Raw genomic sequence first — 14,153 nt, forward strand, 5'->3', positions numbered from 1 at the left:
ATATCGATATTATCGTATCGTTATAGCGTTCTTTTTGTTGCATAATTATGCAAAGAACGCTAGAACGAGGTAGGTACCTAAGTATACCTATGCATAATTATGCATAGGTACAGGTACCTACTTATGTTATGTGTAACATTTTACTTCGACATTTTAACATAGGTAACCCATAATAAAAAGTCAACAATCAATCACAGAATACATGCAGAATACTTCTAACATCAATATTCATTCATATACTTACCTATTAATACTTTTTTCTACCGCATACCGTATTTATTTTTAAAACCTGTTTGTTTGACTTTAGTTGACTACATAGTTGTCTGAGTTTTCTGGTCTTGAATATAATTTTAATTAAAAGAACAGTGATGAAGTATTACATTACGTAGATATAATAAGTCAATGAGAAGAATATTATCTATTTTATAAAATTCCTTGATTGTTTAGTGTTACGTTGTGAACATGGATAAACTTTCTGATGACAGCATATCTTCGATAAAAGTTATCGACTTCGGGTCTGTCCCTGTGGATAGCATGGTTAAAAAAGTCATCACTTTGGACAATACAAGCGATGTAATTATACCTAATGTATTTATGAATATTCAGTACCAGTCATCATCGTCATTGATGATGATTCTTATCTAGTTACCAAATATAGGTAGTTAATAATATATATTTATTACCTATACTATTTACTAGAAGGTACTAATTATAAATTATTCTGTTGCCTAAAAGCCCATCTAAACCAAGCGAGCGAATGCTCATGCAACAGCAGTAGATAATGCGTGAAGAGGTAACCAACAAACAAACTTAGGTACTTCCGCATTTATAATATTAGTTGGGATACAATATATTAATACTGTGGTAAACCGCCGCCCCAATGATCAGTGAACCAAGTAACCAACCAAGTAGGTCTATTTTTTTCAGAAAGTACTTACCTATCGCGTTTCTTTGTTGTATTTATCAAATGAAGTGGACCGTGTCTTTAAAGTGTCGATCTCAGACACAGGAGTGGAGCCAGGCGATAAAGTTGTAATATACATTGAGTTCAAGCCTAATATAGTGGGCCAGTCTTTCACTGATTACTACATAGTGGATGACACTGGAGGAGGCAGTTTCAGGTTGACTATCCATGGAAAGTGTTATGGTAAGACCAAAAGAGTAGATACTATCCAACTATTTGGATTTAAGTCAAAGTCCTACCTATTTTGGAACAGAAAAATAAAACTGTTACATAACAGGTATTCTTTGTCCTGGAAGTTGATAGATTTTCGGATGTTAATGAAAAACTACGCTACGTGTTTATATATGTCACGATTTAGACTATTGAGTGATTAATTTTTTTAACTTATTAGGTAGATTTATCCGACAAAAATTCCTAATTTCACCTTTGTTGAATTAAAGCAACAGTTAATATATAATAATCAATTATTCAGGTCCAGAAGTAATATTAAGCGAACGAAAACTAATATTCAGAATATGTAAGAACGTGTCGGAGCAGAGACGGGAACCTATCAAGATCGTGAACAAATCTTCTGTAGACACTACGTACCAGTGGTTAATGCCACTAAATGGCCAGGGGTTCTTCCAGGTGATATTATTTGATTTAAAAAAAAACCTAACCTAACTATGATATCCTTGACAAAGTTTTGCTTTAGCCCTCCCCTGGAAAATATCTCTAGATACGCCCATGGTCATCCCATGTGCTTAATTAAAAATATACAAAAGCTTATTGAAATTTACTTCACTTTACCGACTTAAGTCATCTTACTGGGTGGAATGGAGGCCGGACAACATACTGTGTTACAAATGTAGTAGGGATTATAACATGATACGGTGAAAGTGACAGATACGCTGTGGTCAAAATGGGCGTCCACCCACACTTATGATACGAATACTCGACACGATAGGCCTGATATTGATACGGCAAGCTGATAACATGTGCACCCAGCTTTACATAAAATAATTTAACTACTAAGTACATCTTGGCTTATTTATAGATATCTACTGGAAACTGTGGCCTGATAAGGGCATATGAAACTATAATGGCATCCGTTCTCTTCTCTGGTACTGCTTTGGGAATATACACTGCTGAACTTGTCTGTTTGGTTCTAAACCAGGTACCTACCTACTATTTACTTTGTTCTATACCTAAAATATAAAGTTTGAAACTTAAACATATGACGCGAGTATCAAACAAAACCTTTTTCTATATAGTATAGGTGTGCTCATGGAAAAAATGGGTGGTACCTACGTGTGCCATGTAAAGATGAGCATGATGCAGCATAAATTTGTAACGCACTAATTCAAAAGTACCGTAAAAACCGTGATCTTATTTATTTTAGGATCCCCTATTCCTAAACGTTGTGGCGACAGTGGTATTGCCTGGTAATCCTTTGTTCAACATAAATGACCATGTTTTCGAAAAGGGTTGGAAACGTAAAAGCCGTTATACACACCTTATGGAAAACAGCCTCAATCGGCTAGGGTATATACCAGCGGCTTCTGTTTTCGAGAGGTACTTGGATTTTGGCATGGGAAGCGTGTCAGACATCACTTTCAACATATCTCAGACCCTGTGTGTTACCAATCATGAGCAGGAAGAGGGATATATACAGTGGGTACCAGGTTAGTCACGTTATAATTTGGATTACATAGGTATACCTAAATTAGGCAGATAAATCCCAGAGATCAAACTTGGTTACATAAATTGGTGTGGTTTATTCAGATGCTGATGACGTATTTTTGATCGACCCAATCGACGCTGTAATACCAGCCAACGAATCTAGACTATTCACTGTTCGGTTCAGGTATTTTTGTGTTAAGACTTAATTTAGTGTATCATTATTGCAATACCAATAAAACGTCTAAAATATATACTGTATCTCAGGGTTTTGCTGTCATAGAGAAATGCCGGGATAGAAAATACGTCAGGTTATTTTCTATAAGTATATAGCCTTGATCATTTTCCAAGCGCAAGTGCCTAAATTCTCGCATTTAAATGACTCAACATGAGATGTTGAATCAATCATTCAACATCTCGCATTTATGATAGTGCTAGCGGCATGGCCCAACTTCGCTCTTCTCTAAATAAGTATATAAGGATTAGTGGAAATAGAATTCACTTATTACTGGCAAATATTACCTTCTTTCAACCTATAGTAATTTTACCATAGCTATTTATGACATGACGCAGGCCCAAAGTAAAAAACGAAGTTTTTGGGTACTTGATGTGCGGCGATTTCCAATACAAGCAGTTTGACTCGGACTCCGACGTGGTGAAGCTGAAACACACGTGGTTCCGTATACCATGCGTCGGGAACACTTGGCCGACTTGCACGCAATGGGGCGCCGATTGCGACTGCCCTACTGAGGTAAGTTGGCGTAAACTAACAACAAAACAAACCTACCTTTTAAACGCGCACGTAAATTTTATACTTCCGATATTTCGGGTCGAGTTACAATGACTGCTAGGATCGAGATCGGAGAATCGAGGATCTTTTAGCTTAACTCTGTCTAGAGGGCTATCAAACCTAGGTACTTGTCATTTTTGTTTTCACAGGTTACACTACCACCAACTGTTCCAACGAGGACCACCTTTACGAACTTTATGTTATCAAACAAACTGGAAATACCAATGTATTACAAGTTCGAAGCACCTACCTCCACGTAAGATAGTTCGGAACAAATGTTAAATAACAAATCAGTTTATTACCTGTAGTGTCGTTCCCGATTCGTTGACCCGCGCCGGTTTAGGCACTTCTACGGTACCTCTCTCTCTCTCTAATCTTCGCGAGTTCCCGGATGCTTCTGTGTAACCAGCGAACCGACAGCGTAAAAAATTAACCTTAAACAGCTGAAGATTCGGCTATGATTTTACAACCCGCCCCTGACTGACGTCAACCCTCCTCCTCTCCTGTCTGTAATCTAAGGGAAATTTCAGTTCAGTTCCTTATGTAAGTGATAAGGGAATCCTCGATATAAAGGAGCAACGGATACGCCTGTCGCGCACCTCTTTGAATTCAGCTCCCCGGGCAGATGCCCAACCGCACCCCACCCTGACGCCGCCTCTACCTATTTCATCTAATGTTTTTGATGCAATACGCTATACATGTAGACAAAATGACGATTGAAAATGTCTACCAACCATGTACAGAATAAAATTATTTTCATGTAATACAGAACTTTCGTTGTGATGCCTATGTGTGGAATAGTGCCGAGCAGGGGTTGGCAGATAATATCAGTGGCACTGGAACCTAAATCTTTTGGAGAATACTACGAAACATGGGATCTCGTCATCAATAAGACACATAAGGTAAGAATCCATGTATTTATAGAAGTTACAGAATAATATATGATAATTTACCCATTTAAGGCGATTACTCCCTGCACACTACCACCACTTTACATTTTTATTAATTTCTTAGCGAAAATTATAAGAATATTTTAACAGATTATGCCACACTAGATAAAGAATTTGAGTTTTATAATGTCCGACAGATGGCATAAAGTTGGCCGCCAATATTATTTTTCATTCTTCTGTTCTGCGCTTCTTCTTATCAGTTGGTTTATGGAGCGCTAGCGCCTCGTCCCGGCTTCACTCGGATAAAACCATAATAAATTATACATACCTACACCTTTCTCAGGAATCACATTATATTATACTATACCTTACAAAAATCAGTCCGGTAGTTTTTATCGCGTTCGCATACCTATACGCGGCAGGTGGACTTCAATTTATAATAAGTATCTATTTAAAGATGTTTGATTCCAAATGTTTGTTACGTAGGGTGCTTTCCAAACCACGCGGCTGACGCTAAGCGGCAACGCGGAGGTGAGTTACGTGGAGATGATGTCCCACGGGATCGCGCCCTCCACCCATGCCATGTACGAGTTCCAGCCCACCATCACAGGCTGCACCAACTACGTCACCTCTTATCTCCACAACCACACTAGGATGGAGGTCCAGTAAGTTGTTGTTCTGTATCGCTACATATAAAACAAAAACGTCATCTGTTTCTAAGCTTTTTTCTTTTAAGCTACGCAACAGATTTGGATTCAGTTTTTCACTGTATATGAATGTTCGTAGGTACAAAGCTGGACCTGGTCGCTAGTCATTCATAAGCGGCGATGGTCCAGTGGTCAAGACATTCGCTAAATTTAATAATCGTACCTATTTATCGTTTACGTGTTGCAGTTCGTCTACAGTTTTCAATAAACCATATTTATTTTCAGTGTTAGAATTCTCAGCAATGTATCGTGGTTGGGTGCCGACAATATGGGCTCCATCGTTCTTCCGCCAAAGCAAATAGTCCCGTACCACTTTTGGTTCTTTCCCAAGACTGCAAACAAAGTTTACGAGACAACAATCACTTGTTCGTGCATCTGCTTAATTGGTGGAAAGTAAGCTTAACCAGGGACTTGGCTCTGAAGTTTTAACTTAGATTTATGTCATAACGTAACGATTTGCCTTGCAGCGTAAAGACACATTGGGGTATATGATCTGGAATGGTAAAGCTCAACGTCTTTAAATGAACTGCGGATGATTACGCCTGCATTTATGTCTAGATACCTACTAGCGATCCGATTTTTACGAAATAGATATTTAGGAAAACACTGCTATCGCCACTGCGCTGGTGGCTAACTCCGATAGTGAGTTTAAATATGGTTTTATTGCCTGAGTAGCCCTCGTGTACCTATTCAGCATTTATTATTTTAGTTAAATTATTTTAGTTAAATATGAATTTTCAAAAATTGACATTATCATTTTTGCAGACCTGTCGGAGAACCAAAGGAAATATTTACACGCATAATAGGATTTTCCGAATTGCCAGATTTACGGGTATTCACTTAAATTCTTTAAATATTTATAGGTAGTTCCTAGAATTAAATTAGTTAAGATGATGCTGACTCACTGGCATAATCAACGAAGAGCCAAAACCTCGTACGGTCGATCGTAGAAAAACTTGCAGCACACAAGTACTAAAAAGGAACCACCCCTAAATCACATAATAAAATATACACAAAATGTATGTCTAAACAATGTCAAACACGCGAATTCGAAATTAAATTCTAAACTAAAAGTAATATCACCATTCTTTTTATGTTTTTAATTACCTACATCATGATTAATGCTCTTGCTATTTACTCGTGTTCAAACTTTCAGGTGTTGCCAAAACTCAACAATCTTCACGACATTGTGGTGGGCGAGAGCATGTCTATTTCTATCACGCTATATAACTACGGTAGTTGCTTCTTCACGTCACAATTATTCCACGACATCGACGGCATGGGGGATGATTTCAGCAACGACAGATTGGAAATAGTTTCCACAGTCGTTAGTAATGTTTCCGATATTCGATTTTTATACCTTCACTGAAAATCTTTTTCAGCCTTAAAAACTTTTGTGGTAATAAATTAGGTGTTACTGTTTTCGAAGTGAATGAATGATGAATAAAAAAAGTTTAATCGAAATTCGTCCATTAATCCAGAGATTAGCGTGTAAAAACAGATAAACACACATAGATATGACCACAAAAACATTGTTTTTTAATCCTTATTCTATTGTTATTACACCATCGCCCTAAACATTTTTTTAATATGCTAATAAGTTTGTACTTGTATACCTTTTGGCAGAATAGCTTGAAGCCATCACACCATTGCGAAGTGGTTTTCACAGTGACCCCCAACGGTGCAGGATCACGCAAGCTGAGCATCAAGTACAGTGTGCTTTATCGCACTGAAGAAGGAGAGATCGAGGAGATACAACCGGTCAAAAAGACTATCTGTACTATATGGTACGACGGGATATATCCTACGTTGAAGGTATGCAATCTTTCACAAAAATAACTGTAAGAATTTGAGATTTGTGTGTACAATTCGAAAAAAAAAAAGTGTAATTGCATTACAAATAATACTATCTTTCTAGGTAAAACGAACTATATCAATTCAGTGTCCGATAATACTGAGTAATCATTGCGTTTGGAACATCGTCAACGTTGAAGAGTGAGTACTAAAACATTGATTAAACTGCGCTTCCATTGCACTTTGTCCTAAAAATCCAACCTAGTCAACAAGTCAAGATCGTTTTTAAAGTACATACACAGATCGTTTTTGTCGTTTTCACAATAACAAGCATTACTTAATTCTAAAAGCTTTAAACTAAAAAATAATTTCTGAATGCATAAGAGACTCACCGAACTTTGATAAACCCTGAGGGGATTTTCGGTGATGTCTTTAATCTTATTCATTCATTCATTCATATAATAATCGGAAGATACATGTGGTTAATTAAATATGATTCTATTATCTAAATTTTTGATTTTTATTCTAAAAAAAATTGCTCCAGATTGAACAAAGCTTTCGAGGACTGTCGGCCCAACAAACCCTTAACGGTCAACATATATGTGCCCGACCTGTGCGTACGCCCAGGCACTGTCGAGTTGATATTCATCCTTGGTTGCATATACAATGCGCCTGTAGCCTGGAGGCTGAAGAGAGAGAAGATTTGCGACTGCGAAATGATTGAGGTCCAAATCGGAATCTCTACCTTTGAGATGAGACATAATTGCGTTCACAGGAAATTGATCGAACTGTCACCTCTTAGTGGAATTGTTACGGTAAGTATAGGTATATTTACAGATTTTTGTATAATCTATAATACATATATAAAATTTTACTATGCGATAGATGCGAGATGCTAATACATATATAAAATTTTACTGAGCATTTAAATAAAAGCTTTTCTTAAAAAAAATTTTTCTTTTAAGTTATTACCTAACTAATCAATTAAAACACATTTCAGCCTGAAAATCCAAATCTGATCTTCCTAAAAGCTAACTACGAACTTGAAGGCCCCAATACACTCTGCTACTTGATAACGATGCCCAACCAAAGAATTATTTATCTGAATATCAACATATACGCCCATTTAAATACTAAGGGAATTCTGACTCCTTTACGAAGACCCGTCGGCGTCACAGAATATTTAGCTGTATTGAATTGTGGCCGAGTGCCTATCAACAATTTGGATCCAGTTATAAGAGTAAGCATATCGATGAATTTTACAGTAACCAGATATTAGTTATCCTGACAAAGATTATCGCTGGCAAGAGGTCCGGCTTCGCTCGGGTAAATCCATAAATAAATAGCCATGTTACTCCTGAACTAAACCTGACATTCGCATTTTATTATTTTGGATAGTAGAGATGGAAGTATGGATTCCAGATCGTGTGGCTGTACAATCCGACGGACGTATTTACAACATGGCGTCTTTTGCGCGGGAACACGATATCTCCAGACTCCGTGATACGCTGTTTACTGTATTTCTCCGAAGTGCCCCCCCTGGGCAAGTTAGCCATTCCTTTCTCATTTATGCCCACCGAAATGGTAGATTATGAGGTAAATATATATTTTTTAAATATATAAAATAACTAGTCAAAAATGTATTTGTCTCTCTGACGTACGAGTACATTGGAAATGAGTACATTTGGGGTGCATAGCACAACTAAAACAATTTGGAGAGAAGTGGTGCCTGAGATGTAGGTAAGATCTTCCGGTATTACAAACAAACAATTGAAGTAAGCATCATTTGAATTTGTCGAATTCTCGAATCCGAGTCGCATTTGATCGTTTTTTATACTTGTAAGTAATTTATGTAACAATGTATATAAGATACACATTGTTACATAAATTATAGCAGCAATATGATGCGAGATATTGTTTGCAGGTAGTATTCCTATGTTCGTTCGGTTACGACACTGAAAAAATATTAGTTTATGGACAAGGCGGTTTACCCAACTGTGTAGAAACACGTCCCGATATACCTAGTTATGTGGAGAGAGTTATTAGATCCGCATATAGGAAAAATGTGGTAAGTTATATAATACATTATTTATATTTAATAAAGGAAATTTTTTGAGGCATTTGGCCAGCAATGGGACACATAAGACTAAAAAAGAATATTTAATCCTACTCTTACTAAATATTCTACTAATATTATAAATGCGAAAGTTTGTGAGGTATGTAATCTACTGGATCGATTGTTATGAAATTTGGTACACGGATAAAATATAGATAACCTGGGTTAACATATAGGTACCTTTTATCCCGAAATTCACACGAACATATATCCATTTAAATAATGTTTTTATACAACTATACTTTAGATGCACAAACAAATACGTAATGTATCTTTTACCAAAGTATTTATTTGACAGATATACCTTTCGGTGGAACACATTACGATACCAATAATGCCAACCCATTCGTTGTCAAGAGACATAATTGCAATTTGCAACGATACAGAGAACCTTATAAGATTCATATGGTTGCCGTAAGTTTTTTATTTTTTCCTCTAGCACAATAACCGGGTTTAATTCAAAAGCATTATATGGTCAAGCCAAGCGCGAAGCAAACACTGCCGTACCATACTTTACAGGAACCATTTCGGCGTATTTTCGTGCCCCTATTTGAGTACCTCTGGATAGATTTAGAACATTGAAATTATCGTCTTAGTAAAGTAAGTAAGTCTAAGTAAGCTATAAACATACCAGCCGGCAGACAACCAGAACCTCAAAATTTCAAACTTGTAGGTCTGATTCACTCACTCACTAATCATTAAAATAGAACTTAGGTACTTAGGAGACAATAATGGCCAAGTCACAAAATCCAACTACTTATATGTATTAATGAATAAATCGCAGTAAGATTCAGATTCTATAGATTTCATTACTTTTTATAGAGAAATAGCAGCTTCATCAACACTTGGCTAATTTTTATATAATGTTTTTGATGGGATATAATATGGTTACATGTGAGCAAACTTACAGAAAGGTATACATACAGGGTGCATGTACTACTTTTTACTTTTTGTGTTCGTCTGTATATTATATGAATCACATTTCTCAGTGGTTTACAGCGAGAGAATCGCAAATATAATAAACATCGTGATGACTCCTTGCTGGGGAGTAATTCAGCCGAAAACAACAGAATGGATAACAATGACAGTATACACTTTGCAAGAACCTGCAACATTCACGTAAGATCACATGAGTAGCTCAAGCTATCGTAACTAATACCTAGACCTATTACTTCTAATTTAATATTATAAAAATTCGAAAGTACTTAAGTCTGTTACCGCTTTACCTAGTTAAATGTTGCGAGCATAACTTTTTTGAGCAAGGAGAACTACATAGGCTGTTTACACATCGGAAAAAGTAATGTTCCCGCGGGAAATTGCCGCGGGCGAAGTCGCGGGCAAAAGTAAAAAATATGTGAATGACTATTAATCCACAAATTTGGACAAGTACTTAGGATTTTCCAATTCATCTAAGTTATTAATATTCATAACTTAAATGGATTGGAAAATCCTGCAATTCAATATTGTGGGGGCTGCATAAGCGTTCCATGTCTTTTAAAAAATTCACGAAGCTCACTAGCTTCTCGTATAAGCCCAATAATATGTCGTCACCAATGATTTAAAAAGTACTTTAATTCATAGAACAACTGTGGCTTGCGAGATATTAGATTTGACAGAGCGCAAACGATATCAACGAAACGAACTATTGAGGAAAAACAAAATAGAGAAATGTAATCAAGAATTTATCATCACCGAAAAAGGATTATTTCATCCAGTAAGTACATATACATATAGGTATTGTACAAAAGCTAAAACTACCTACCTGCAATGATAATATTTATTTACTTACCTATAGTTTATAAAAACGGCCACGTGTGTGAGCAAACATTATAACTGAATTAATCCAGAAAAACCTTATAAAAACGAGAGCTGGCCCCAAAAGACAACAGTCGAGTCCCATTAATTTTTGGAACCAAAATGCAATAGCACAGCTAATAAAGATTTAATGGGGGTACCGTATCTTTCGCTCACAAATAGCGTGACATCTGACATGTCATTTCTGTTATTATTTAAAACTTGTACTAAAAAATATACATTATTTAGTATTGCTATGACTAACATTTATAAAAATAAGTCTGTTTACATAATACGCCCACAACCCAAACGTTCCAGCGCCATCTAGCAGCGAATTCATAGCGTTAGGCCGCATTGTATATTTATTGTATAAATTCATAATTACAGGGTATAAACGATGAACCCCCTTACGTGTTGGACATGGCCAAACCGGCGCCGTTTTACCTGGCAATGACGGTCTCAATATGCTCTAAAGGCCAGCGAGACGGGTATCCCAGAATGCTATTGAAACAAATGTGGGAACAAGTAAGAAATCACAACATATCATGATATGTTGTTCTTATAGTCATGTCATGTAGTTCCTCATGGCTGATACTCGTGTCCAATAAGTGACTTTATCCATTTACGATTTATGGGAAATATGAAAATGTGGAGTGGATGTGGATTGCCTCTGAACCGAGAGGTCCCGGGTTCGATCCCCGGTCGGGTCATGAAAATGAATAAACAATAGAAAATGGAAAATGATGTTTTTCTGATTGGCCAGGTTCTTGGATGTTTATCTATATAATATGTATTCGTTATAAAATATAGTATCGTTGAGTGAGTATCACACAAGTCTCGAACTAACTTACTTACTTACATACTTTGGGTCTAACTCAATCTGTGTGATTTGTTCTAATTATATATTTATTTATTTATTGCCTTCTCCATTTAACAAAGTAACTGATAAAACATCAACTAGAGTACAGATTTCTTCACGATGATTGCCTTCACCGAAAGCAACATTATTGAAGGGAGAAACAAGTTATCATATAATTGTTTTTATCATATTTTTTTAATCGAGAGCCGACTCGCTGTCACACCAGTTAGTCACACCAGTATGACACAGAATAATATTTTTCCTGACATTCACACATAGCCTGTGGGCCGTCGGAACTACGTGTACTTTACATCCAAGAAATAAAAAACAATATGCTACTAACTGGCCACAAACAACGTAATCATAAGGATTCCTTTTTATCATTTCGAGGTAGGTAAAACTATAATTATTTTATTTTTTAGACTCCGGCCTACGATCTTCTATCTTCGGATCTTAGCGATTACGGAGGCATCAACAGATCTTCGACCGGAAACAATATGACCACGTCTGACATAATTCGCGTTATAGATGGCATTTTATGGTATGTATATCACAAATGCAACTAAACATGAATGTAGCTGAGATATATACAAAACTTACTTTGATACAATGCAAATTTTTGTTTTACACATTTATATGTACATATCATATATAATTTTGTGAGGCATATACAATTTTTGTGTTCATAAAAATGGTGCACATTTTGTTTTATACAAACATTAGCGTGTCGTACCGCGGTTTGAATCCAATCCATTCACACTACGCGTGATTTAATGTTTGTTGATCGCAATGTATTTATCGCACAATACATTTATTTCCAGGGATGCTCTTCATAGCAAGAAACTTAAGCATCAAATTCAGTATTTAGCCAGAGAAGAAATACCAACATATTCTCAGCTTGTGAAAACAATCGAAACTGATAAAAAACCTCGTTTGAGTCGCAGGTAAGTTTAAAGGTGGTGGTCCAGACATTAATCAAAACACGTTCTGTCATCTATAAGGTTAAATATTTAACATGACCGCACTTTTTTGCCAAACCCGTTTGCCCGATAACTTTTGTATTTTTTCAGAGTGACATCCGGGATATGTGACGCTATCGTCAACAAAGCTGTATTCCATGTCTATAGTCTCAATCCAAAACATGACATGACAATACTGGAGGCAGAAGAATAATGTCGCTTATGTGGTATATAATACACGTCGACTTCTGGAATCCGTGTCACGTCTTTATACTTTACAGGGCAGACTGAGCCATTTCAACATTATTTACCGCCCCAATACTGCTACTTTGAAAATGTCCTGATTTTATATGTTATGTTTAGTCATATTAAACACTATAATTTATAACTCAACATTGAATTCATTTATTGATCACATTTCACACAACTATTATTTTAACATAACAATGGAACAAGAAATAAAAAAAATACCGTTATATCAGTCTAGAATTTTTTCCAATTTGAGCTGTATTTTCCTGGGTTTCGTCGAAGGTATGACTGTGACGGCCACTCGGTCCCCTAGTTTGGGCGTCTGACTCGGACCCAAGTTGCTCCTGTGTATGAGGCCATTTTCCCCTAAACCACAATCCACGAAACAGCCGAAAGGCACGACATTACGAACGACACCTGGAATCAGAAAAATAAAGTACATTAAAGCGATAGCGATATTATAAACACCGCGGAAGCAAAGTGGATTAACAAGTTGCTTAGAAAAAGAAAAATGGAAACATATGAGGTGTCATACCAGCCAATAGGGAAAAAGTGAAGTGGACATATAATAACCTATTCTACACTTCTTCATACACTGATATTACAAAGAGGAAGAGTGTTTAACCGATTTCCAAAATCCTTCCACTGGAAACTACATTATTCTTGCACTTTTTATCCCAATATACTCATGGGGGCGAAGCCCCGCGGCTACGAGCACTTTGAATGCAATCGGAAATTATTACCATTTCAAATTAATTAGTACCTGAAAAACAGTAATAATTTAAGCCACAAAGCTTCGAAGCCGTTGGTGGCAGTCGTTAACCCACTAGGTTCCACCAAGCGAATGATATTATTTTGTCATTATATCAATTCTTAACATTCAACATTGGAAGAAAGAGACAGCTTCATAAGCGGTTATATGTTTTATATTAGGATTCAATACCTGTCAACGTCATTCCCTCTTGTAGTTGGTCAACTGCCTTCACCGCCATCGAATACACAGGTCTGCAGAAAGAAATGATGTCGTCTTCATGGGACTTCTGTTTGAAAGCGGTTATAATTAGATCCAATGTGCTCCGGTCCGTATCGAGATCTTTACTCATCTTTTCAATGTCTATTCCTTGTATTTTGGATTCGACAATACTTGGGAAATTAGGTTTTGTTAAATCCTTGATGTTTACACCAATTTTCTTGGCGAATCTGCGAATAAAACCTTTGAAGTTGATTCAGGAAAAAAAAATCGTAAAAACTCAGTCTAGGGTACACATCTTGAGAGAGCAAAACAGAAAAAATGATCTTTATAAATAACGCCACACTGGATAAATAATTTTCAAAGATATTATAGTTTTCCCGCGCACAACGTAGTCACAGT

At 36.5% G+C, this 14,153-nt stretch overlaps 2 protein-coding genes across 8 annotated transcripts in view; one reads left to right on the top strand and one right to left on the bottom strand.

Annotated features, from left to right (window-relative positions):
• On the top strand, window positions 1–12,925 carry LOC128683585 (uncharacterized protein). 6 transcript variants are annotated; one of them, XM_053769359.2, is made up of 26 exons: window positions 6–573; window positions 913–1,147; window positions 1,437–1,591; window positions 2,001–2,120; window positions 2,346–2,628; window positions 2,729–2,810; window positions 3,197–3,374; window positions 3,563–3,669; window positions 4,183–4,315; window positions 4,790–4,968; window positions 5,236–5,403; window positions 5,776–5,842; window positions 6,167–6,337; window positions 6,637–6,825; window positions 6,929–7,005; window positions 7,349–7,619; window positions 7,805–8,044; window positions 8,227–8,400; window positions 8,729–8,872; window positions 9,219–9,334; window positions 9,920–10,039; window positions 10,502–10,634; window positions 11,102–11,239; window positions 11,996–12,114; window positions 12,395–12,517; window positions 12,644–12,925. In XM_053769359.2, the coding sequence occupies exons 1-26, from the start codon at window positions 463–465 to the stop codon at window positions 12,744–12,746; spliced, it is 3,936 nt and encodes a 1,311-aa protein (XP_053625334.1). In that variant the 5' UTR covers window positions 6–462; the 3' UTR covers window positions 12,747–12,925. The 6 variants fall into 6 exon arrangements, with proteins under 6 accessions (XP_053625340.1, XP_053625334.1, XP_053625336.1 ...); XM_053769360.2 differs by having other exon boundaries at window positions 7–573; window positions 928–1,147; XM_053769364.1 differs by having other exon boundaries at window positions 8–573; window positions 1,004–1,147.
• LOC128683591 (uncharacterized protein) overlaps window positions 12,914–14,153 on the bottom strand; it is a 20,155-nt gene continuing 18,915 nt past the window's right edge. For both annotated transcript variants that reach the window (XM_053769376.2, XM_064437059.1), the window contains 2 exons: window positions 13,725–13,981; window positions 12,914–13,198 (listed from right to left, as the gene is read on the bottom strand). In XM_053769376.2, the coding sequence (XP_053625351.1) occupies window positions 13,011–13,198; window positions 13,725–13,981 (445 nt within the window). In that variant the 3' untranslated portion in view covers window positions 12,914–13,010. The remainder of the gene's footprint in view (window positions 13,199–13,724; window positions 13,982–14,153) is intronic.

This window comes from Plodia interpunctella, chromosome 3 (assembly GCF_027563975.2).
Source record: "Plodia interpunctella isolate USDA-ARS_2022_Savannah chromosome 3, ilPloInte3.2, whole genome shotgun sequence".
NCBI classification, from domain to species: Eukaryota; Metazoa; Arthropoda; class Insecta; order Lepidoptera; family Pyralidae; genus Plodia; species Plodia interpunctella.